At 49.7% G+C, this 26,172-nt stretch overlaps 1 protein-coding gene across 1 annotated transcript in view; it reads right to left on the reverse strand.

Moving 5' to 3' along the window:
• Positions 1-2,817: 2,817 nt before the first annotated feature.
• Positions 2,818-26,172, reverse strand: part of grip2b (glutamate receptor interacting protein 2b) — a 45,050-nt gene continuing 21,695 nt past the window's right edge. Inside the window, exons 3-24 of the mRNA XM_084705842.1 lie at positions 24,562-24,697; positions 23,574-23,719; positions 21,957-22,043; positions 21,741-21,816; positions 19,604-19,749; positions 19,307-19,454; positions 18,789-18,958; positions 16,691-16,858; positions 15,948-16,100; positions 15,472-15,658; positions 14,699-14,844; positions 14,531-14,611; positions 14,228-14,291; positions 12,902-13,047; positions 11,749-11,893; positions 10,391-10,530; positions 9,771-9,977; positions 9,356-9,509; positions 7,959-8,298; positions 6,924-7,151; positions 5,443-5,589; positions 2,818-4,082 (exon numbers count right to left, since the gene is read on the reverse strand). Of these exons, the coding sequence (XP_084561968.1) occupies positions 3,903-4,082; positions 5,443-5,589; positions 6,924-7,151; positions 7,959-8,298; positions 9,356-9,509; positions 9,771-9,977; positions 10,391-10,530; positions 11,749-11,893; positions 12,902-13,047; positions 14,228-14,291; positions 14,531-14,611; positions 14,699-14,844; positions 15,472-15,658; positions 15,948-16,100; positions 16,691-16,858; positions 18,789-18,958; positions 19,307-19,454; positions 19,604-19,749; positions 21,741-21,816; positions 21,957-22,043; positions 23,574-23,719; positions 24,562-24,697 (3,395 nt within the window). The 3' untranslated portion in view covers positions 2,818-3,902. The remainder of the gene's footprint in view (positions 4,083-5,442; positions 5,590-6,923; positions 7,152-7,958; positions 8,299-9,355; positions 9,510-9,770; positions 9,978-10,390; positions 10,531-11,748; positions 11,894-12,901; positions 13,048-14,227; positions 14,292-14,530; positions 14,612-14,698; positions 14,845-15,471; positions 15,659-15,947; positions 16,101-16,690; positions 16,859-18,788; positions 18,959-19,306; positions 19,455-19,603; positions 19,750-21,740; positions 21,817-21,956; positions 22,044-23,573; positions 23,720-24,561; positions 24,698-26,172) is intronic.

The raw sequence follows: 26,172 nt of genomic DNA on the forward strand, positions 1-26,172 counted from the left end.
CTCACTTCATTACTCCCCTCAAGGTTTCCTCAACTTTTTCCCATATCTTCTTTGAGGGTTCAGGTTGGTCATGGGTACTGATCTCTTGGGTATCGGTGAAGCCCTATGTGACATTGCTTGTGAAAAGGGCTTTACCGATAAGTTACATTTTATTGGACTGAACAAATATACTGAAGTCCAATCACATGACACCACATATTCTGACCATTGTCAAAACAGGTTACAGTGGTGGAATAACCTTGTGCGCTGCTAAAGGTTGGTGAATACAGATCAAATTGACTGATGGCTACTGGGGTTTGTGTTGGCTCTGGGATGGCCATCTTAAAATAACTTCCACAGAAAAGGTTTCAGTTTTCCATTCTCTCTCTGCCAGCTCCTTCCAGGAATAGACTTTTACTGCGTCTCTGTTCTGGTTTAAGAAGTTATGTTCTGGTTTTTCAGAATCTGTGAGAGAAAACTTCATGGTGCAGATGTGCCGGTATTGGTCGCGCTCCCACAGGCCTGTTCACATACTATGTTGCAACTCCGCTGACATTTATGAATGTTCTGAAATCGGACCACAAAGACAAAACACTCCCGAGAACCCTTGTCAGCGCATCTCTCCTGAGCCAGAAGGTTCCCCAGAGGGATAGGGGTGGGGAGGAGGGGGGTGGAGGAGGGTGGTGGGGAGGAGGGGGGTGGGAGGAGGGGGGTGGGGGGTCACTGTTTGAGGATGGGGGCTCTGTGGGTTGCCTGTTTCCAGGCCTGCTCTGCTCTCATTAGCTCTCCTGAGCATTTCCCTCTAATGCCGAACACACACACACACACACACACCCTCACATTCATGTACATACAAACACACCATCACATACACATACACACTCAAACACGCATACACATACAGACACACAAGCATACACACAAATACAGTCATGCACGCACGCAGAAATGCACAAAGATATGCACAAAAATATGCAGAAAGACATTTTCCCCACAAATGCACTTACAAAGACACACACTCCATAACACGCACTGTATACACACACACCTTCTCACAGGCATATGGAGTCAACAGCAGGAAGTGAGCAGCATAGTTGGCAGCCAGGTTCCTGTGGTCAGTGAAAACAGAGAGACTCCTGTCTGTCTGCCTCTCAGTCTACCTGCACGGCTGCCTGCCTTCCTGCCTGTCTGTCTGCCAGGCTGCCTTTCTGCCAACTGGCCTGCTTGTCTGCCTGCCTGCCTGCCTGCCTGCCTGCCTGCCTGCCTGCCTGCCTGTCTGCCTGCCTGCCTGCCCACCCCAACCTAACTGTGCATTCAGAAAACCTCAAACCCAACCCAATACTTTGCACGTAGACCTATCAGTCCAGGATCTCTCACCGTCGGAATGGGATTTCCAGAGCTGAATACGAAAGTGCAGGTACAGTCTGTTTGTGTGTGTTCACTTCTAACCTGGGTCACCTCTATCCCAGTTGGCTTCAACCCAAACCACACAGCCCAGTTGGTAGGATCTCACCTCCTCTCAGTCACCACATAGTCCTGATCCCTCGCTAGCGACACAGCCAGGAACGCACACCAAAAAGCATGGCTCAAAAGTAGATGATTCGCTTTATTTTTTTTCAATTTGACTTTCTTTCTTTCTTGTAATTCTCAAAAAGAGAAGCATTAGCAGTACGGTTTGTTTCGTTTGTCATACAAAATGAACAAAAGAAAAACAACAATGAAAAAATCACTGCCCATGTTTCCTTCACCTGAGTCGGCGTCGGCTCGCTTCTGACTTGTGCTTGGATCCTTCAGCGGAGAAAAGACCATATAAAAATACTATACAGGGAATAGAACTTTACACATTTGAAATTACACCACATACCAATGCATACATACAGTAAACTGACCATTAAAATGCATAGGGATGAACACTCATACAGGACAGCATAGCAGGCTGCTTTGAAACTCTTTTTTTTTGGCCACTTAGTATTGTGTAGAAAACAGAGTCCTCTCTTTTTCATGGAATACATACAGTACATGTCACATACGGTAGGTTACATACAGAACATGTTACACTATGTCCTGCAGAAATGCTGCACATCCAGAGGATCTCTTTTGGAAAACAACAACTAGCTACTCAGGAAAGGTGGTGTGTGTACATGTGTGTGTGTTTGTCTAGGTTTGAGTTTCTGTATCGTACAAACATGCAGCTAATCCAAATACGTGATTAGACCTGAACATTATCAGGGGCTTGGCGTTCTCAGAGACAGCTGAGAGCAGTATCAAAAAGAAAGAATGAATAGGAAGAGAGAGAGAGAAAGAGAGAGTGAGAGAGAGAAAGAGAGAAAGAGAGAATGTGCGTTGGAGAAATATTTGAGAGAGAGGGAGGGAGATTAAAGAGTAACAGGGTGTAACAGATAGAGTATATAATTGTATGACTAGAGGAGAACAGAGGCTTGGTTGTTCTGCAGTAAAACTCTGCTAACTCCTGAACAATGAGCTGCCTCTTTCTCCCTGCCAGCCTTGCTGAGTGTGTGTGTGTGTGTGTGTGTGTGTGTGTGTGTGTGTGTGTGTGAAAGTACAGTATGTATGCATGTGTGTGTGTGAGTGTGCATGTCTATGTGTGTGTCAGAGAGAAAGTAAGAGTGTGTGTGAGTGAGTAAGTGAGTGAGTGAGTGTGTGCGAAAATACAGTAGTGTGTGTGTGCACATGCCCTGCTCTCCCCCTGAGGAGTGTGTTATGGGGAGGTATAATGGACTGGTAATTGAGTGAGAGGGTTTTGGCAGGAACAGGGCAGCTCTGGGACAAAACAAATAACCTCCAAATAGACTTTAGGAGCGGGAAGGAATGTGCTGAACAAGGAAGGAATAGGGGCTAAAAATACCTGGATAGTAAACACACACATTCTCACACACATACATGCACACACACACATTCTCAAACACATACATGCACACACACACATTCTCAAACACATACATGCACACACACACATTCTCACAAGCACGTTCTCACACACATGCCCAGGCATACCGTTTCTCAAAAACAACCCGTCAGGTTGACTTCTCTCCGTGCTAAATGTGTGGGAGAGTAAAAGATCACGTGGACACATGTTTGTGCATGTTGGCATGGTTACTGTCCATGTGTCAGAGGGTCTCCTCTCATAGTCCTCAGAGGTGAGCTGGGCTCACTCTGGTTACAGCTCACACTGTGCTTCTCTGTCTGTCAGGAAACCTGGGTAGGAATCCTGCTGAGGAGAGGGGAGAAGATTGTGAAGATTGATTCCTGTTCATTAGATGTGGGGTCTTGGTGCTACACTGTTTCAGGATGAGAGGCAGAAGTGTACGTGTATGTGTGTGTGTGTGTGTGTGTGCATGTAAAGAGCACATGAGGGAAACTGAACCCATGGTAAGCCTATTCATTTCATCAATATCTTGTTTAGCCATTCAACATTCACATAGAATATCATTTCTCTCTCACACACACACACACACACACAAAATAACTTCACAGCAGCTTGGGTCTTTCCTTGCCAATCCACCCCCTTTACAAAGTCAGATCTCCAAACAAACAAACAGGTCTAACTTTAAACAGTTCCATCTCCAAGGTCAAAGTTCACTTGACTTGGCTGTAGTCAAGAGAGATGCTGGCAGAAGGCCAAGACATGAAAATAACATGAGGAATCTACAAAACAGCTTCTTTTTCTTCTGTACCATGTTGATTCTGTATGGGCTGATTGTCACTGTCATGAATCACTTTGTGCGCGTGTGTGTGGGGGGCAAGGGGGATCACAGGTGCATGGGTCTATCACAAGAATATGTGTCTATGCATGTGTTTTCGTTGATGTTTGTTCTGCCGGAGGTCCATTCAATTCAGGTTTGCTGTGTGTGTGTGTGTGTGTGTGTGTGTGTGAGCACACCAAGGTGTGTGTGTGTGTGTGGTCACAGGTCCATGGTGCTGGTGAGTGTGTGGGAGTGGTTGTGCAGGGCGGCAGAGGGCAGTGGGGGGCTCTCCTGGCCCAGGGGGTTCCTGCTGATCACCAGCTCCAGGCGGTCCCCAGCCTCCGTGATCAGGGGCACCGCAAGGCAGCAGTCAAAGTCCCGCGTCCTCACATGGTTCACCTGGGAGAGGGAGGGAGGGAGGGAGGGAGGGAGGGAGGGAGGGAGGGAGGGAGGGAGGGAGGGAGGGAGGGAGGGAGGGAGGGAGGGAGGGAGGGAGGGAGGGAGGGAGGGAGGGAGGGAGGGAGGGAGGGAGGGAGGGAGGGAGGGAGGGAGGGAATTGGGGAGGAGGGTTTGAAGGGGGCGGTGAGAGAGGATGGAGGGGGTGGAAAGGAGGGGGAGAGAGAACATGATAGCAGAGGAGGAAACGAGGGGAGAAGAGAGGATGAAAAGATGGGGAGAAGAGGAGGATAAAAGGAGAGGATGAAAGGAGGGGGAGGAGAAGAGAGAACAATGGAAGATAGCGAGGAGAGGATTAGAGGAGGGAGGAGAGAACTGTTATCATCTATTTTCTGAAATAAACAGAAGTCCAAAGAAGGTGACCGATCAGAATGCTGACAAGGTTGCCTTTGGAGATGAAACTGTAACAGCATGGACCAAACTGGAGCTGGAGAAGATTGAAGCTCTGTTGCTATTTCAAACCTTCTCATGCAGCTGGAAAAGCTATAAAGCTACATGTTGCTCCCACCAGGTTGTGTGTATGTGTGTGTGTCTGCAGTGCATGCGTGTGTGTCTGTGCCTGAGTGTGCATGTGTGCAAAGCATGCGTGTGTGTATGCAGAGTGTATGTGTGTGTGGTTGTGTTCAGAGCGTGTGTGGGTGGGTGTGTGTGCAGTGCATGTGTGTGTGTACCTGTGTGTGTGTGTATGTGTGTGTGTGATGCTAGCCCCCTGCCATCTCCCTGAGGTGTAAACTATCCAGACAGTGTTGTCTTTGGGCTGGCTGTCCTGGTGACATGCTGAGCATTCATTAACCTGAACCAGGTCTGACCCCTCCACACACACACACACACACACACACACAGACAGACACTGTATAGTTTGAAAATGACACACACACACACTCGCACATACACGCATCGAAACTAGACACACACACACACACACAAAGACTCACACACTGAGACTCACACACTGAGACACACACATTGAGACTCACACTAACCGTCAGTACTGGTGTAGCCAAGTCTTATCACCTGACTGTCTCCATACAAGGAAGTACAGTAACACAGTAACACGGTACAATGACTCTGGCTCGGCTCCTGCCCGTACACACCAGTGTTCTGTCCTCTCTGGTTCATCTCACACACCCACACACACAAATATGTCCATGTGTGCGCCAGCCTGTGGGTCTGCATGTGTGTGTATGTGTGTGGGTGTTATGAGTGTGTGTTTGTGCTATGTGTGTGTGCGTTGTGTGTGGGCTATGAGTGTATGTCGGTGTGTGTTTGTGTGTGTGTGCGTAATGTGTGTGTGTGTGTGCACCTGGAGGATCCTGTCGTAAGGCCTGAGGCCCGCCCTGTCCGCAGGCCCATCAGGCCTGATCATGTTGACGTAAACACCTTTCTCCAGGAAACCATCCGACACACTGAAGCCAAAGTCATCACTCTCCGGATCCTTCATCACCGTCACCTGGGCAACAGCACAACACAAAACACCCGCGATCACCTTGGCAACAGTCGAAATGGGTGAATCTGGTTCAGGTGGAAGACTCTCGGTGGTGCAGGTTAACTGTCAGTCGGCAAAATACTACCGTTACGTAAAAAATATACACTCGCCAACGTACTGTACAACGGTTGCAGTCTATTAAAAGGCCAGGGGAACTCTCACGAGCAGCCTGTTAGTCAAACTGCTCAGTGAATGCGTCATAACTCTGAATGTGACTTTGCTTGCTGCTGCCTCCACCACACTCTCCATTTTTGCTTCTGTTTTTCCTATTGAATGTGTCAGGAGAAGATGCCCTCTACAACTGGAGTTCCTGGACTGAGAGATGCTCTCAAGCAGAACCATGTGAAGTGTGTCTCTATTACTCAATAGATCAAGATCTGCCTGAGCAGGTAGGGAGACAGAAGCCCGTAGTGGTTCGAATCCTGGAACAATGTTACGTAACCAGTGAGAAGGCCAGGTTCTGAGATAGTATATGTGTGCACTTTGTGTGTATATGTAAGTATGTGTGTGCGTGTGTGTGTGAGTGTGTGAGCGTGAATATGTGTCTGTGTGTATTTATTTGTTCCTCTCTGTTGACGATTGTCTGCCAGACCACCCGTTACACCGCGGCTTGTCCTCTTCGACCAATCACGGCCAGGTCAGTAATCAAAGCCCTGACCCAGTTTATTTCTATTTTCGGGTTTTGCCGAGAGTGGTGCAGTTTGATCGAGGGACCACCTTCACGTCCCGGATGTTCAAGCAGGTGCAGAAGCAGGTGCAAGGCCAACTGAACACACGGCACAAGCAGGTGCAAGGCCAACTGAACACACGGCACAAGCAGGTGCAAGGCCGACTGAACACACGGCACAAGCAGGTGCAGGGCCGACTGAACACACGGCACAAGCAGGTGCAGGGCCGACTGAACACACGGCACAAGCAGGTGCAGGGCCGACTGAACACACGGCACAAGCAGGTGCAGGGCCGACTGAACACACGGCACAAGCAGGTGCAGGGCCGACTGAACACACGGCACAAGCAGGTGCAGGGCCGACTGAACACACGGCACAAGCAGGTGCAGGGCCGACTGAACACACGGCACAAGCAGGTGCAGGGCCGACTGAACACACGGCACAAGCTGCCGTCTGCCTATCACCCTAGGAGCCAGGACATGGTCAAGCACCTCTACCAGACACTCGAGGTCCGAGTGTTGTAACAGTGAGTATGTGTGTGCACGTACACATTGTGTTTGTGTGTGCGTGTGTCTGTGAGAGGCTCTATGTGTTTGAGTGTTTTCAGCATGTGTGTCTGTGGCTATGCACCTTGTGCAGTTCCAGGGGTGTGGGAGAGAGGATCTCCTGCATCTCCTCCTTGATCCTGCGAGACTCCCAGGTCCTCTCGGACATGCGGAGGGAAGCCTTGCTCTTGGGCTCCGGGTGCAACATAGGGGGGCGTCTCAGAGGACTGTGCCCAGCCTGGGAGAGGGGGTCTGGGGCAGGCTGGCCGTCTGAAACCCCTAGGGTGATTCCACTACCTGTCATTATGGAAGCCTGGAGGAGACAATGCAACGCGTGTGAGACAGACATACGAACAAAAACACATACAAACACAAGCAAATACACGCCGTAAACACCCACACACACTGATAAATGTCCACTCAAACACATGTCAGAGACAGAAACTCTCTCACACATGCAGACTCTCATACCACACAAACAATATTTCAGTGATGTATCTCACATGTATGGTATAGTAACCTGAGCTACAGTTAATACAATGAGCCACGGAGTGATGGGGCGTTCTGGAACATAACAAACTCCCTCTAAAGTTCCAGGGCCTCTAAATACAGCAACTGAATGTGACCCCAGGGAGTTTCAGGCTTCCATGCTAAAACAATATTATTCTCCTGCAGCGATGCACATATACCAGACCAGCTCAGAGTTACTCACAGACTGCTAGCAGCTGCTATATCCATCATAGGCTAAGCCCTCCCTACCGACGACTGGCCTTTGCAGTCACTCATCAACTCTATGTGCCATGTGAGTCTATGTGCCAATGAGCTCTCAATTGGTGATTCCCTTTACTGTGTAGAATTCTTTTTAACATGCAGTTGCCATGATTCAGGGTAGGCTAGCATACCTTTATTTAACATGTTAACATAATATCACCCAGAGGTACATGGTATGGGCTAGCATTCATGTAAATGCTAATATCCTACAACCCTGTGCTAGGCTAGGCTAGGCTAGCGTACCTTTATCTAACATTCTAACATGCTATCCCCCTGTGCTGTGCTAGGCTAGGCTAGTGTATCTTTATCTAACATGCTAACATGCTATCACCCAGTGCTAGGTACGTACCTCAATCTCCCTGAGCAGCTCTGCCTGTCCGCACGTCTCCAGGTCTTCCAGAGCCTGGCACCAGAAGCTGTCCTCCGGATCCAGCAAGATGCCGTCTTGGTTGGGGTTGGGGTGACTAGCATACCTGCCCTCCTGGTCCTCTTGATTGGCATACGTGGCATCCTGGCTGGGGTTGGGGTAGTTGGCGTACCTGCCCTCCTGGTGCCCCTGGTTGGCATAATGCCCTTGGTTGGCATACCTGTCTTGGTGGAGCGGGTTGGAGTGGGTGACATATCTCTCCTCTAGTAGAGGGTTGACCTGCATGGTGTATCTGTCCTCATGGTTGGGTTGGCTGGGGAACCTGGTGTCAGAGAGGGGTCAAAGAGGAGTCAGAGAGAGGTCACACACACCCCCAAACACACGCAGCAGCAAGGCATAGCATCCCTGGAGCTGATATCATTTTTGTTATTACTTGGATGGTATCACTGTTGATGACTAGATGGCATCACTGGTGCACAGATGGGCTGAGGATGTGACAGCCTGGGCATGGTGATGAACATGATGGAGCAACTCTGTCCAGTAATGGGCAGGATAGTGTTGAACAGAGATATGGAGGTTACATAACATTGACTCAGAACACTTATCTGTAATGCTAGAGGGGTAAAGGGAGAGCAAAAGAGAAAGAGAGAGATAGAGAGAGAACGAGAGAGGGGGAAGACAGAGGGTGGGTGAGAGAAGGAACTGCTTGGGGTGTTTTTGTAGGGTGTGGGTGCATTGGAAAATGTACCCTCGCAATGCTGTGCGTTAAGATATCTATAAACAAACAAGACCTGTGTTTACGTTACTGTGAGGTTCATCACTCTCTCTCATGTCTGGAGATGAGTGTTCATAGTCTGTATATAGTGTAGGTATGGGTATCAGTGTGTGTGTGTGTGTGTGTTGTGGCATCATGAGAGGACGTGTAGTAGAGGGGCAGTATGTTTCCCTCTGTGAGTGGCTACCATGCCACAAGATGGCTGACGGGAGAACTACGCCTCCCAGAATGCACCACGCCGACAGGTGCAAATGCCTCAGTCCTCTAATTGAGGCGGGAGCTCAGTCGGGGAGGGAGAGAGGACAAAAGGCTGGACATATATACCAAGCGAGAGAGAGCGTACCTGGCACAAACAGAGGTCGATGCCAGAAGAACTTTAAGTTGAGAATCCATAGGTAGGATCCAAGGCGAGGAGCAACTTTTTGTGTTCACCGTAACTTTTATGTTTTGCTTCCTGATCTACGTTGTTTTTGTTGGTGAATAAACCCGTTTCTTTGTTTGAACCCACTTTTGCCTGCTCTGTCCGGTTTTGACGTGCTGCCCCCCGCCCTGCACCGTAATCTAGCCTCTCATGATACCACAGTGTGTGTATGCTGCGTCTCACCCAGTAGGTTTGTCCCAGTCGTCCTCGCTGAAGCCCCCGTCACTGAAGGGGTAGTTCTTCCTGCGTCCAGCAGGGGGCGGGCTGCTCCTCTGCTTGGCACTCCTCCACTCATGGGGGTGCAGGGCCACGCCCGCGGCCTGATGGAGGTAGGTACCTGGGGGATGGGGGGTGGGGGCGGAGGTGGGGAGGTGTTAGGGGAACGATCTCGGCTAAGTCAGAACATCCCATGCATGGAGATACTGTGTGACCGAAATGAGTGACATTCTGTTTTAGGTTCAGGTGACTTTACTTGTACCCGTAGGTTGGTTTGTTCCGCAGTAGATGACATACATCTTCACAGATTTGTTTTAAATCTGATAAAAGTGCTCCAAGTTCCATGTTTTATTTCCCTAAGCTAAAGCCATGAGGCTCTTACCCTGGCTGCCGTAGCCGGCGTCGAGTCCGGAACCGTCCCAGGACTCCATGGCGGAGTCGACGCTGGGGATGGTGGTGGAGTAGATCTCTGACAGCTTGTTGGTGCGCTGGGAGTCGGTCAGCTCGTCCTCGCCGTCGCTCAGCTCCGTGGTGTCCTCCCCCTCCAGGTCTTCCTCCTCCCCCTCCTCCCTCTTCTTCTCCTCCGAGGCTGGGGGAGGGGGTAGAGGGGGGGTAGGGAGGCCGGGAGTAGGGGAGACAGGAGAGGTAGCGGGGCGGGGCGGGGGGGGGGGGAGGTATATCATTGTCATCATTGTATTTCCTGGGACTGAAACCTGTCCAAGATTCTTTCCAGTTATTTGGACATATCATGGCCTCTGCTCAGCTAATCATCTTGTGGAAATACCTTGCCAGCTGTCTGGCTGTGTTCTTGTGCAGGCTTGGCAGAGAATTCCTGCAGTAAGACCAGAGCCTGTAACTTACTGCTGGCAGCCAAGGGCTGCCATATCACAGGTCAGTCTCCAAAAAGTAACTCAACACACGAAATGCTTCCCTGATCAGACGCACAATGTCAGCACCTCCGAGCTCCCAGAATGCATCTGTCTCAGGTGGGCGTGGCCTCACCATCCAGCTGCTTCTTGATCTTCAGCGTGACCGTCTCCCCGGCCATCTGCAGCAGGTGGATGGCCTCGCTCAGCGGCTTCCCCTTCAGACTCACACTGTTGATGGCCAGGATACGGTCCCCTACGTGGATGGCCCCCGTCCTGCACACACACACACACACAGTGTGTGCATTTACAGACACACACACACAGCATTCATACACACACGCATAAACACACACCCGTACAAAATTGTACACGAAACTAACAATGAATTTACTTTTTACAAACTGGGAGCCATGTATATATGAAAAAGAATGGAAAGAAAAAAAGGTTATTAAATGAACTTTTGGGCCGAACTACTGAATCCTCACTTGGTGGCTGGTGTTGGGCAGCGGGTCAGGGCCAGGGTTATCTTCACTGCAGGCCAGACTGAACCTTTAGTTATGTAAGCTGGTTGAGAGTAGCACTGCCCTTCTATACTGCCTGGCCCGGAGCATAGATCAGTTCTAACGCGTTGAGCATCTATGTGTGTGTGAGCGTGTGTGAGTGAGTGTGTCTGAGAGTGAGTCACGGAGCTGAGAGTCACATAACTGAGACAGCACACAATGGAACTGAGGAGGAAACAACACACACAAAAACGCATGCACTCAAACACGCACACACACACACACACACCCCATCAGACATAAAAGGTTTTACACTAATGGATCGTCTTTCTACAGATTATAATGCATAACCCTCCACCAGAAAACCATTATAGCATGTGCACTGTATTTGTATGTATATTGCATGTGTGTATGTGCGTGTATGCATGTGTGTATGCATGTGTGAATGAAGAATCTTCTGTCGAAGCAGATATCTGCAGACAGCAGAAGCACATGTGGGAGGTCATCATCACACCTCTGCAGGGTTGACGTGCTGAGCTCGGCCCAGCAGTACCTTCACACTGCTGCCCCACCCTGGGGGGCAGTACCTCTGGCTGCATACCCGCTACATCAAACGCACCCGGAAGCGTCTGAGCTATGTGTGGTATGACTGTGACGCAGACGACCCTCGCTGATGCCAGACCCCCTGAACCATGCCCTCTAACCCCCAACCCAGGCTCACCCGGCTGCAAGGCCCCCCCCCCCCCCCAAACACACACACACCCCAGACCTCTCCATCATTGGTAACCTGATCATAGGACTCCCCCCCTCCCACACACCTCTCAGTCAGATCTCCCCTCTCCACTAACTGGTTGGACCCACCAGTTCTTCATCCCCCCCAACCCTCTCACCTCTCTTCCAACCCCCTCCTACTTGAACCAGAGATGGCAGCAGGGTCGTCACCGCTCCTCCACCCGCCCACCCTTCTCCCCTCCACCTCCCCCAACCTCACCTCTCGGCCAGCCCCCTCCTGGTGAGCCCAGAGATGGTGATGGGGTCGAAGGGTTCCTCGGTGCCTGAGATGGTGATGCCTAGAGGGCCTCCGTAGCGCTTCAGCTCCACCGTGTAGATGATGGAGCCGGAGGTCTCCTGCTCGTCTGTGAACGCACGCATGAACACACGCATGAACACACATGAGTACACCCCCCCCCCCGAGATGTTCACACACACACACACACAGACACACAGACACGCACACACACACAGTGTGGGTTACTACAGTGGGCTCAATGCATAACTGGGTTTAACAGTAAATGAATGTCTCCCAGTCTCCCAGGGAGCTGTGCAAATACAGACACAATGACAGAATGTCACACGCACACGGGATTCAAATGAAACATAAACATCATTCGCTTCTCCATGGAGACACCTTCAATCTCCCCCCGCCAGGGGAAACAGAGTCAGTAGTGTCTGATTACCACTGTGGTGACTTCCTGTCTGTGTGCTTAACCCTCAACACTGACCCTCTCATCCGGTTACTAACTTAGACCAAGGCTAGCAGCCTGTGTTGCTGCTTTCTTTTGCAACCAACAAGCCGTCTCCTGTTATGTGTACTGGTTAGGTACGTTTGTTGATATGTTTGTTGTACATTTGTTCTGCTATTTGGGATCATTTTGACTTCCATTACGCCCTGTTCTGCTGAAGCGGCCCAACTGTGGTTGCTGTGGCAGCAGACGTGTTCTTCAGTGATGCAGCATGCCCGCTGACGTCCAGCCCAGCCCCGGTTCTGAGAACAGCGTCATGTGACGACCGCCCCCCCTGGGGGAACACACCTATTGGCAACCAGACTGCATGGCAACTGAGGGGAGTCGATTGATTGGGTGGTTTGACTGAATGTCACAGGGCCACCTTTGAGTTCCCTGAATATAAAACACTGTGTACTATGTAAGGAGTCATGGTAAATGTTATCTGATCTACTATATTCGTCAAAATACAATGGCAATTGAAACAAAGGGGTGACCAGATTCATGGGTAATATCACCACCTTGTGATGGATCATATAAATGCAGGTAGAAAAACAAATGATGGCATGTTTTCACGTTAATGAAAGTTGCTAGGTGATGAGAACACTAGGTGCTGCATCAGCACACACACGGGCCGGGAACCTGAGTTGTCTTCATCCTTGCGTATCTTGAGCTTGACCAGGTCTTCAGACTGCTGCAGGATGTGCTCTGCATCCTCCTTGGAGCAGCTCTCCAGACGGACGTTATCAATGGCCAGCAGCTTGTCCCCAGGCTCCAGAGTACCAGTCCTGGGTGAAGGGAGGGTTGGGAGAGCGTGTGGGAGTGTGTGTGTGGGGGGGAGGCGGGGTGAGAGGGGTGTGGGGGGGGGTGTCAGGGAGGAAGCAAAAGAACATCCACAGAAAAGGAGATGAGGAGGTCAGGGGGGTGAGAGAGGGAGGGAGGGAGGTGAGGAGAGAAAAATAGAAAGTAAGACTATTAAAACCAAGATTATTAACTTGATTAGGATAAGATTAGGTTTTTTTCTTATTTTTTAAGAACAGGGCTCCACTATTCCACCCATCTGTTCTGTGCGCTCTGCCTGGCTGCGAATGCACAGCTGCTGGAGACATGCTGCCCTCTGCTGGACACACTGAGGCTGACCACTGCGTCTACAGACACACTAGAACTACCGCCTCCCAGGACATTTAACCATGCTGACCACTGCGTCTACAGACACACTAGAACTACCGCCTCCCAGGACATTTAACCATGCTGACCACTGCGTCTACAGACACACTAGAACTACCGCCTCCCAGGACATTTAACCATGCTGACCACTGCGTCTACAGACACACTAGAACTACCGCCTCCCAGGACATTTAACCATGCTGACCACTGCGTCTACAGACACACTAGAACTACCGCCTCCCAGGACATTTAACCATGCTGACCACTTATCCTAGAACCCAACAGAACATGTCAGTCCCTAGCTTTCATTAGGACAGAACATGCCACAGTATTCCTGAGCAGTTCTAGATGTTACATCATGTCACAGTGTTTTACAGCACGGGAGTTCTACAACAGGACAGTATTGAAAGTGTTCTACTGTAGGATAGGATAGTTTTAGAACATGATGGTTTTTGGACATACAGTATTCTAGTATAGGACAGTATTCAAGTACAGGACAGTATTCTAGAACAGGACAGTATTCTAGTACAGGACAGTATTTTAGTACAGGACAGGACAATATTCTAGTACAGAACAGTATTTTAGTACAGGACAGGACAGTATTCTAGTACAGGACAGTATTCTAGAACAGGACAGTATTCTAGTACAGGACAGTATTCTAGTAAAGGACAGTATTCTAGAACAGGACAGTATTCAAGTACAGGACAGTATTCTAGAACAGGACAGTATTCTTGTACAGGACAGTATTCTAGAACAGGACAGTATTCTAGTACAGGACAGTATTCTAGAACAGGACAGTACCTGTGTGCCATGCTGGCCCTCTGGATATCTGAGATGATCAGAGGCTCTCCTGGCTTCTTACTGGCTGAGGAGTAAGAGGAAGAGGAGGAAAAGGAGGCATGGTCAGGCTGCAGCATAGAAAGGTCTGGAGTAGGTGGAGGAGGAGTGCTGGGTGGTCTACTGATGTATGAGAACCAACCCATGGAAACATGCTGTATATCACCTGAACAATGTTTAGACATTTTTACAGTGCCTGTGTGTGTGTGTTTGTGTGTGTGTGTGTGTGTGTGAACGTGCGTGTGTGAAAGTGTGTTTAGGTCTTACCACTAATAGTGATTCCCAGCTCCACTCCTCTCTTCTTGGGAAGCTTAACGTGGAATGTTCCACTGCTTGGTACCACCGACTCTAAAACACAGGAAGTTAGCCAGTTAGCACACTAAGTTAGCTAGCATGCTAGCAAGTTCACTACTCAGTTGAGTTAGAGAGACCAACCTGCCACATCAAACTCAATCTCCAGAGTGACCTTATTGGTCAGTGCGGCGTCTCGGAGCAGCTGATTGGCCTCCTCCAGAGTTCCGTCCTCCGTGGGGATTCCATTGATGGACAGCAGTCTGTCTCCCACCTGCAGCAGACCACACCTGCAGAACACACGGCTTGTTAGACTGATCCTTAGATAACTCCTTAGACAGCTGGTTACTGCTCATTAGTTCTACTTACTGCTCATTAGATGACTCATTAGATAGCTAAATAGACTGCTTCTTAGACTGCACATTAGATAACTTATTAGATAGCTAATTAGACTGATTCTTAGACTGTTTGTTAGATAACTCATTAGCTAGACAGTTGGTTAGAATACTATAACACAAACTGCTAGTTAGACAACGACCGCAGTTAAACTACTAGCTAGAGTACAGCTCGGTAGATGGGAAGTGGACTAGCTGAAGGACACATTGGCAGTGTGTCATTCAAACCAGCCATCCTCCAGGTGTTTCTGTAACACAGTGTCACAGTGACTGACATATTATACATGTCACAGCGAGGAATCAAACGAGCAACCACACCTCTACATCCTGGTGAGACCCACAGCATATTGGTTCCATAGCAGGGGATGTGTGACACACGTCACACCTTCCTTTCAGTTCTCACATCCAACCAGTCACACACCTTCACACACAGCAGACCTGCTGCCAACACCACTAGGTGAGTATGGTTGCGTGACTGTGTGTGTGTGTGTGTGTGTGAGGATGTGAGTGTGTGTGTCTCACCTCTCTGCGGAGCTGTCTGGCTCGATGAAGCGTATGAGCGGGGGTGCTGAGAGAGTCTCCGTGGCGAAGATGCCCCCCTGTATCTGGACTCCAAACCCGTTAAGCGGATCGCCTCTCAGAACCACCTCGCTGGTCTCAATGTGGACCACCTGACCTCCGGGGCCCACTGAGCTGGATGACAAGGATACTGGAATAGATACACACAACGTGTGATCACACACAAGCAAACACACAACTATATACACACAGACACAGGCCTAACAACACTATTTACTATTTATGAATACACACTTCATACACTTGATATTCAGGACTGAATATCAACTAACTGTCCATAGCAGTGACAGGGAGAGAGATAACAAGAGAGAGAAAAGGAGAGAGATGGGGGGGAGTGAAATAAGAATGACAGTTAGAGAAAAAAGTGAGATAAAGTGAGGGGGGAGAGAAAGAGAGAGAGGGAGTAAGGGAGTACTTACAGGAACTCTTGTGTTCTTTTTTCCTCTGCCTCCTCTTTAGCATGGAGTTGCGCGGGCTCATGGGAACTGTAGTTCTGGGCAAGGTGCTGGAGCTGAGGCTGCTGGGGCCCGAGGTGGTGGTGGAGCCTGGGGAGAAGCTGCTGGAGACCAGGGCTGTGGTGGGGGGGGGGGGGGGGGGGGGGGGGGAAGAAAGGTGGTGGGGAGGGGTCGGGAAGAAAAGGGGGTTTAGAGAAATGCAGTACATCAGTATTGAAATAGGAGATGAGTCAGATGTAGCACTCTGACTGCTGTTGTCACTTGTTCTTTAACAGTATCTCTCCTGACAGTTCATTTACTGTACTTCTCTATTAATGAAAGTGCCAGCTAAATGATTACAATGTTAAAGTCAATGTTAACTTGACACTGAAAACAAGCCACGTTTACTGGGATGCAGTTTGTCCCTACAGAACGCCTAGATTTGTATAATGTAATGTTGTATATATAATATAACATTTGTATATTATAATATGATTAACCCAATGGTATATTATACATTTTTTTATAATGCAAGAGGCATGGTAGGAATAATGACTAATGAAAAATATATTAGACGGACAGAGAGAGAGACAGAGAGACAGAGAGACAGAGAGACAAAGAGACAGAGAGACAGAGAGACAGAGAGACAGACAGACAGACAGATAGATAGATAGACAGATACACAGATAGACAGATAGACAGATAGATAGATAGATAGATAGATATACATTTGCAGTACTCCTGATTGGTGGAGACTGTGCTGGAGGCGGTCCAGGTAGAAGTCTTGTTGTGGGAGTTCTGGGCGTTGGGGGCGTGGCCGAGCAGGGGGTTAGGGGTGTGGCAGAAGTTGACACAGGGGTCCCAGGAGTGGGGGTGGTCACTCTTCTGGACCTTCACTATACAGACAGACGGACGGACAGAATAAAAGGGAACAGAACAAGAGAAAAAAATAGGTTTAGGAAGATGAAATATCAAGTCATCCTTGCACAGTGGTTGTTGAGACAGACACGGTTTGAATCCACATCTCATACCCCGGCCTTCATCCACCGAGCTGAAGCCTCAGTAACGCCCTAGAGGATACAATCCCCCCTGTGCCTCCAACCTAATGTGAGTGTTAGTACCCCCCTACCCTGGAGATGACAATGCCTCGATGCATTAGTCGTAGTGTGGATGAGTCTATCTGGTTTGTGAGGATGTACCAATCTCCTGTCCCCTGGGTTTAGTCCAGGCTCTACCAGACAGAACAATAATCAGAAATGAGTCCTATTGTCCCCCCTGGCCAGCTGTAATTAGAAGCTAATCCCCTGCCCGTGCTAACCTGGAAACTTCACAAATCTGCCAGCTTGTGCTTAATTTGCTCTGGCAGACGGGTCTGGCACCCTCCAATTCAAACTGATTTCCTTCCAACCAGAATCTGGTCGGGCCAATCCCAGCTGTTTATGTGATAGAGGGCGGGTTTAATACAATGACTATACAGATGTTTCATTGCTATCATTGGTTAAATCTGTCCAGTTGTATCCAGAGTCATTTTGGTCTGGGCCCATTGAGAAAGCCCCTTGGAAATAAAAAAATGAACTGAGAGGTTCTGGACTCAGGACTGGATGACTGGCTGGTTGGAAGGCTAGCTGGTCAGGAGGTTTGGGTGTATTCGTGTGTGTGTATGTATGTGTGTTTGTGCTTGAGTTCAGCAGTCCCATATCAAATGTGGAAACATGTAAGTAGCTCTAAAACCTTCAGAGAAGAGAAGTAATGACATTAATCAAACACTCTCTAATTCTCTTCCTCCTCTCTCTTCTTTATCTCCTCATTATACACTCGTCCCTCTCTCCAGACTCTCTCTCTCACCCTCTTATTCCCCCTTGATTTCTCCCAGTCTTTTCTATATCTATCCCTAGTTTTCTCCTCTATTTCCTTACTCTGTTCTCTCTCTCTCTCTCTCTCTCTCTCTCTCTCTCTCTCTCTCTCTCTCTCTCTCTCTCTCTCTCTCTCTCACTATCTCTCTCTTCTCTAATCCAGGCTTTGCAACGCTTCAGCAGTCCTAAACCAGGTCACAGAGAATGTGCCAGTATATGAAGCAGTAAACACACTCTGCATGTTCCTAGTCAGAATGTGTGTGTGTGTATGTAAGTTTGTGTTTGCAATAGAACCTATGTGTGACACTGACGCATATACTCCAAGAGGGCATGTCAGTAGCATACCACATCATATCACTATCTGCTAGCAGCTAGCATAATACTAAGCTCTCTGTGGGTGCTAGCAGCTAGCATATCGCTAAGATCGCCGTGGGTGCTAACAGCTAGCAAATCTCTAAGCTCCTTGTGGGTGCTAGTAGCTAGCATATCGCTAAGCTTCCTGTGGTGCTAACAGCTAGCATACTGCTAATCTTCTAAGTAGCACCACCACCCACATTTATTTTGTCAACCAGATTTGATGACCATGAAGTCTGGTGTCGGCGCTGACGCGACAGCACAGAGCTGGGAGCTCATAAGAAGATTATAAAGCTCACTTCAACACCACATCAAACACCCAGAGAGCAGGCACAAGTTGGCAGGTGTACTGTGGGACCGTTACAAAGTCTGTTCTGAAAACATAACATTAATATGTTGGGTTGACACAGGTGTAGGCATAGTGTATCAGAGTGAATACATTAGTTTAGTCTCCAGCTTCCAGTTGTTGGCCTCCAGCCTCTAGCCTCCGACGTAAAACCCCCAAATCTCCATTCCCCAGCCTTGAGCCGACATTAGACACCACGTCCGCAAGTGTGCAGCCTGATCCAGCCTCTCTCTGTGCCCACAGAAACCAGCCAGCCCCCCCCCTGTTACCGACCTGTGTCCTGAGGCTTGCTGGCCAGCCTGCTGTGGTGAGCTGGCAGGATCTCCAGCCTGGCCTGGTCCGAGGTGCTGGCCAGGAGCTGCATGGCCTCAAGCACCGAGCAGTGCTCCGTGCCGGTACCATCAATGGACAGGATGTGGTCACCCACATGCAGCGCTCCACACCTGGTGGGGAGGAGGGGTGGGGGGGGGGTGAGGGTATGAGGGGGGGTGGTGAGGGGTGGAGGGGTGGTGGTGGATATAGACAGGGGTGGATGAGGAGGTGGGGAGTCTCTCCAGTGAATGGAAATCAAGCCAGTTGGGCAGCAGATAATTGCTGAAATCTCAGTGAATTCCTTGAGGGACTGCAATATGTCAATCTGGATAACAACTGGAGGATTTGAAGATTTGTGTCCCTCATTGGCATGCTTGGTGCTGGAGGGTTTTATGAACTTTCTATTATGTTACAAAGAACAACACAATGTTGAAATGTTCTATCAGTCTATTCCATGTGGTCTTGTGTGCTGTTTTCACCTGTCCACCACGCTGGCAGCCTTGATCTTGTCGATGACAATAACCGGCTTGTTCCTGTGAGTGGCTGACGTCAAGGTAATACCCAGCGTTGCCCCTGGTGACTTGGCAATCTCCACCAATAAGGGTCCTGATGCGTTGGTTACTGTGTCTGAGAGTTGAACAGGAACAGGAATGATGACCACAAGTCCTGCATCCCTTTGGATGTTTCAGCACAATACAATATAATACAATACAGTATAGTACAGTTCAGTACAGTGTGTGTGAGGGGTAGTGTGCACGTGTGTGTGTGTGACTCACCCATGATGGAGACGTCGTACTCGATGTGGAACAGAGCCTCCTGACCACACTGTGCCAGCACGCTGAGGGCGTCGCCATGGCTGGCGTTGTGGAGGGGCACGCCGTCCACGCTAAGGAGACGGTCTCCCGCACGCAAGGTGCCCTCTCTGGAGGGTGGGGAGAAGGAGGGAGGAGGAGGGAGGAGGAGGGAGACAGAGAGAGACGTTAGGATGAAAGATATGAGCGAAACGTGGCCAGAGCGAGAGGAGGTGGAGAGAGGTGGAGAGGCGAGAGAGAAGGGTGAGAGGAAGTAGAGAGAGGTGGAGAGGGGAGAGAGGGAAGAGGGAGATGAGAGAGAGAGGTGGTAGAGAGAGGGGAGAAAGTAGGAAGGAAAGTAGGAGGGAAAGTAGGAGGGAAAGTAGGAGGGAAAGGTGGGGAGGAATGTGGGGAGAGAAAAGAACGAGAGAAGATAGAGAAGAGGTGGAGAAAGGCGAAATAAGAAAGAGAATATATACATTTATGAGGTCAAACACTTTTGTCTTGAGAAGTGGACAGGCATTACTCAGGCCTTTTGACAAGAGGAACTTTACATTGTAGACAACATGTTCTCCATGCAGAACACTGAGACAGGGATGGAAGCTGACGGTTGGTGTGAGGAACAGACAAGCATAGAGATGCTGACTGACAGAAAGAGAGAGAGAGAGAGAGAGAGAGAGACAGAGAGAGAGAGAGAGAGAGAGAGAGAGAGAGAGAGAGAGAGAGAGAGAGAGAGACAGAGACAGAGACAGAGACAGAGACAGAGACAGAGACAGAGACAGAGACAGAGACAGAGACAGAGACAGAGACAGAGACAGAGATTAGAGACAGAGACAGGGACAGATAGACAGAGTAGAGACAGAGTCTGACAGACAGAGAGAGAGAGAGCGATAGAGCGATAGAGAAAGACAGTCTGATAGAGACATAGAAAGAAATACAGTTACATGTGGAGAAAGAGTTTGTGTGAGACAGAGAGAGAGAGAGAGAGAGAGAGAGAGAGAGAGAGAGGGAGAGAGAGAGAGAGAGAGAGAGAGAGAGAGAGAGAGAGAGGGAGAGAGAGAGAGAGAGAGAGAGAGAAGAGAGAGAGAGAGACAGAGGGAGAGAGACGGAGAGAGAGACATGTCTCAAACAATTACAAGTGATAGTCACGTGGGGGGAGGATGGGGTGGGGGAGTGCTGGGGCAGGGGGGACGAGGGGGCATGCGTGGGGAGCAGAAAGCAGAAGACTGGGAGGAAAAAGGGGGGAAAGAGAAAAAGAGAGGGAGGAGAAAAGCATATTCTGTTCCAGTTTCTGCAGGCTGTCACATTGCATTTGCGGCTGTGCATCTCAAGCAAGCCTCTGTAGCCTAACTCTCTGCCTATCTCACTACCGGCACCAAACCACCGCTTCCCCTCAGCATGCCAGATGTGACAGACGGAATAATTCCAGTTTCCTTTCAGCTGAGCACAGAACTCTTTCTTTCTCATTTCATTTCTGTTCTCTCTCTCTCTTTCTCTCTCACTCTCTCTCTCTCTCTCTTGCTTTCCTTCCATTTCTCTTGCCTTTATCTCTCCCGTCCTTCCCCCCTCTCTCTCTCTCTCTCTCTCTCTCTCTCTCTCTCTCTCTCTCTCTCTCTCTCTCTCTCTCTCTCTCTCTCTCTCTCTCTCCCCAGCCCCCTTCATTTCTCTCTCCTCTCCTTAACTTTTTCTCGCCTTCTCTCTCCTCTTTTCCCTCCCAGCTGGCTGACATCCATCCTTAGTGATTCATCTTGTTTTTGAGAGGACCAATCCTTGAATACTGTATGCACATAACACATTATTCATCAGGGATATCCAGATGTGATCTGGCAGGACGCCCCCTCCCAGAGTCCCCCTCTCCCCTCCCTCCTTCTCTCTCATCCCTCCATCCCTGCACACCTTCTTACAGCTGCCTGACTGGGCAGTGAGAGAGAGATCAGAGATGGGAGACAGAAATGGAGAAGTGAGAAAAGAGAGGAAAGGAACGGAGAGACTCGAAAAAGAGGAGGTGAAAATTGCAAGAAGAGTGGGAATATTTAGTATAACACAAGCAAGGGAGGCTGTGGATGAGGAGAGAGAGAGAGAGAGAGAGAGGGGGGGGGGGGGGGAGTCTGTCATGTGTCACCTGTCTGCAGGCCCTCCTGGTCTGACGTAGGTCACCACTAGGGGGCGGGACTTGTGCCAGTCCTCATGCGAGCCTCCTGGAGCGTCGCACAAGTGAGAGGTGAGTGTGTGAGTGGTTTATGTGTGGCATGTGTGTGTGTCTGTGGCGTGTGTAAGTGTGGTGTTTGTAAGTGTGGTGTGTGTAAGTGTGTGTGTTGTGAAGGGGGTTGTGCCGTACCTCTCATGACGAAGCCAAAGCTGGTGCCCTCTTTCTGTAAACACATCTCGATTGTCTTAGAAATGACCCCTGAGGAGCTGTCTGGAGCTGGAGAGGGAGAGAGGGACACAGAGGGAGAGAGGAGCAGAGAGAGAGAGAGGGACACAGAGGGAGAGAGGAGCAGAGAGAGAGAGAGGGACACAGAGGGAGAGAGGGACACAGAGGGAGAGAGGAGCAGAGAGAGAGAGAGAGACACAGAGGGAGAGAGGAGCAGAGAGGGAGAGAGGGACACAGAGGGAGAGAGGAGCAGAGAGAGAGAGGGACACAGAGGGAGAGAGGAGCAGAGAGAGAGAGAGGGACACAGAGGGAGAGAGGGACACAGAGGGAGAGAGGAGCAGAGAGAGAGAGGGACACAGAGGGAGAGAGGGACACAGAGGGAGAGAGGAGCAGAGAGAGAGAGAGGGACACAGAGGGAGAGAGGGACACAGAGGGAGAGAGGAGCAGAGAGAGAGAGAGGGACACAGAGGGAGAGAGGGACACAGAGGGAGAGAGGAGCAGAGAGAGAGAGAGGGACACAGAGGGAGAGAGGAGCAGAGAGAGAGAGAGAGACACAGAGGGAGAGAGGAGCAGAGAGGGAGAGAGGGACACAGAGGGAGAGAGGAGCAGAGAGAGAGAGGGACACAGAGGGAGAGAGGGACACAGAGGGAGAGAGGAGCAGAGAGAGAGAGAGGGACACAGAGAGAGAGAGGGACACAGAGGGAGAGAGGGACACAGAGGGAGAGAGGGACACAGAGGGAGAGAGGAGCAGAGAGAGAGAGAGGGACACAGAGGGAGAGAGGGACACAGAGGGAGAGAGGAGCAGAGAGAGAGAGAGGGACACAGAGGGAGAGAGGGACACAGAGGGAGAGAGGTGCAGAGAGAGAGAATGCAATAAATAAATAGAAAGAAAGAAAGACAGATAGAGAGAGAGAAGGGAAGAGAACGAGGGAGTAAAGGAAGTGTGTGCAGAGAGACACACATTTATTTATATTTGTTTATTTGAACAGTGAGTAGCCCAGCATGGAAACATGCACTGTCTGGTGGTTAATTGACTCACAGAACCTGGCAACCGTAATTCAGGCCTGGCAATGCACACAAACATTCGACTGGATATCTCGTATATCAAAGCTCTTAGTAGTCTATCCTGTGTCCCCACTGCACTGGCACACAGAGACTTCACAGGGCATTCTCCCCGAGGCAAGTAGGGTGAAGTGCCTTGCCCAAGGACACAACGTCATTTTTGCACGGCCTGGAATCAAACCTGCCACCTTCTGATTAATAGCCTGACTCCCTAACCGCTTGGCCATCTGATTTCTCTAAGGGTGTGTAGGGTATGATGTGTAAGGGTTAGGTGTGTAAGGAAAAAGGTTGTAATAAGGGTTTAGGGTTTAGTGTATAAGAGTTTAGGGTGAAGACTATAAGGGTATAGGGTGTAGTGTGTAGGGAAAAGGGAGTAGTGTATAAGGGGTTAGGGTGTAGTGTATAAGCACAAGCACCGTATTTTCACTATTTGTCACTCTGGATAAAAGCTTCAGCTAAATGAAGAAAAGTGTAAATGTGTAAAGTGTGAAGCCCACAGCATGCAGTTCCCCCTCCCACCTGTAGGGGGCAGTTCGTACTCCACCTCCAGCACCACCCTCTCCCCCACGTTCTTCAGCAGGCTAATGATCTCCTCGTGGCGAAGCTTCGTCAGGTTGATGCCGTTGACGGACTTGATGTAGTCGCCCACGTTGAGCTGGTCGCTCCTGGGAACACAGGGCAAACACGCAACGCAGACGCTCGCTTGTTACTGGAATGTTCTATGACATTGTTTGTGCCACTGCCGTCAGGCCCTATAGTAATGGCTGCATCATTGACAATGGTGGATGACTGCAACAATAAAACACGTTCTCTCTCCTGAGTGGCACTCTGCAGTGAGGCTCTATACCCTCATTTAGATGGTAATTACAAAACGTGTGTCGCCACGCGCACACACACACACACACACACACATGAACATGTACAACAAACCCACACGCACGTCAAACACACCCTGCGGAGACACCCACACACACCCACACACACTAAACATACCCTGCAGAGAGACACACACACACCCAAACACACCAAGCCCACCCTGCAGACACACACACACACACACACAGGCTGTTAGGCTGTTGTAAGATAGTGTGTAGTCTGTGACAGAGATAGATCCCCACCCTCCAGCCCCATGTTTCCATGTTCACCAAACGCCAGAATCTCCAGACACGTTCTCCATCCTCACACACCCACATCTACACACACACACACAAACACGCTGACAAACACGCACGCACACACACACACACACAGACATACACCCAAATACATACACAAATGCAGACACAAACACAGGCACAATGAACCACACAAACAGAAACACAGAGGCACACACACACACACATCTTATCGTGCAGTTGCAGGGTTGAGATAGTGAAGCAGCTACCAAGCTATCAACAAGTGGACAAAAGTAAGGCAGTGAGTTGAACACAGCACTGAACCACATCAAACATCTTTAGGTCCAGTGTGTGTGTGTGTGTCTGTAGGGTATTTTCAGTGTGTGTCTCACCTGGCTGCAAGGCCGCCTGGTCGCAGGTTGGACACCCGTGGTTTTCCGTCCTTGTCGGTTCCTCCAGAGATGGTGAGACCCAAAGTACTGCCCTCCTTCTTTAACAGCTCCACGATGGTCACCCCCCGCAGCGCTTCTGCCACAAACACACACAGGCAAGCACACACACACAGTCAAGCACACACACACACACACACAGGCAAGCATACACACAGGCAAGCACACACACACTCACAGGCAAACACAAACACAATAAAAAATGTTTTGATAAGAATCAACACCAGCCAAGGCAAGGCATGGCATGGGGAGGAAAGGAGAGGATAAGGGAGGCGGGTAAGAGATCAAAAGAAGTGAGCACAGGAGGCAAGAGTAGCGACCAGGAGAGGAAATAAAGTCTGATGAGGTGAGGAGGATGGACTTGTGGAGACCAGGACACACCCGACTACCAGTGGAACACACTCCTTTTTTTGCCTGGACCGTCCAGTCAGCTCATCCACGTTCCACCGCAGAACGCGCTGTTCTACAACTCGAGAGAATCACAGTTCTCTGACATGTCTGAACCCAAGAACCTCGTGTCCAGACAGGCGTGTCCTCTGTCAACCTGAGGTGTGATCAGCTGACCCTGGTGCACTCTACCAGGGACATCTACCTGTTAGTAGACAGAAACCATCAGACACTTGGACTTTGTAATGACTAACTGCTGTTAACACAGCCTCTTCTCAGCGTGCAGCCATACTACGACATGTTGTGGGTTTGGCGTCCCTGCTAGTGGTTTATCTGGGCTCCAGGTGTCACAAGCACAGGTTCCTCTCTTCAGGAGATAAGGAGCTTTTCAAACTGCTGAACACAGCGCAAAAAAAAAAAAGAACGGCGGCTAATCTCTGAGACGGGACCAGAGGAGAACGAGAAGCATTCCGCCTTTCATCCATCTCATTCTGCCGTTCCGCCTCTTCAGAACGATTATCTGTGAAAGGGCCTTTCTCCCCCCCCTCCACTCCTTCACCCACCCATCCATCCTATTTCCCCTCCATCCCTCCATCCCTTTCTCCACCATACTGGTTTTCATGAGATGAGTGAGAGAGCAGCGTCAGATCAGAAGAGAGATGGAAGGGAAAGGAAGAAAGAGATGATCCGGTGCGATCCTGAATTTGCCAGCCTCATATCAAGAAACTTTCATTACCACAGCGGAGGTGGGATGAAGAGAGACACGGGAAGACAGACATTAACAGAAAGAATGACAGACAAACAGACAAAACAGACAGAATGACAGACAGGCGGATGAGAACGACAGACAGAAAGGCGGACAGACGGAAATGTTCCCTGCATGCTTTTTCATTTGCCGAGGGGAGAGACGGTGTCCTCTGGATGAACCAGCCAATCAGAAAGAACAGGAAGGACAGACTTTCCCAAGTGGGTGGAGATAATAATAGCAGTATCATAACCATAACCTCGGAAAGTCTTAATCACCGTGTTAGACACATCTCTAAACGGTGTCAGTACACATCATATCTGTACACGCAGAAGTACAGATCTCTACACAAAGAAAGATCCACACACTGATTAAAAAACCCATGTAAACAGGCCCATTCGATGAAACAGAGAGAGATAATC

This window comes from Hypomesus nipponensis, chromosome 9 (genome assembly GCF_054491055.1).
Source record: "Hypomesus nipponensis isolate SF chromosome 9, ASM5449105v1, whole genome shotgun sequence".
NCBI classification, from domain to species: domain Eukaryota; kingdom Metazoa; phylum Chordata; class Actinopteri; order Osmeriformes; family Osmeridae; genus Hypomesus; species Hypomesus nipponensis.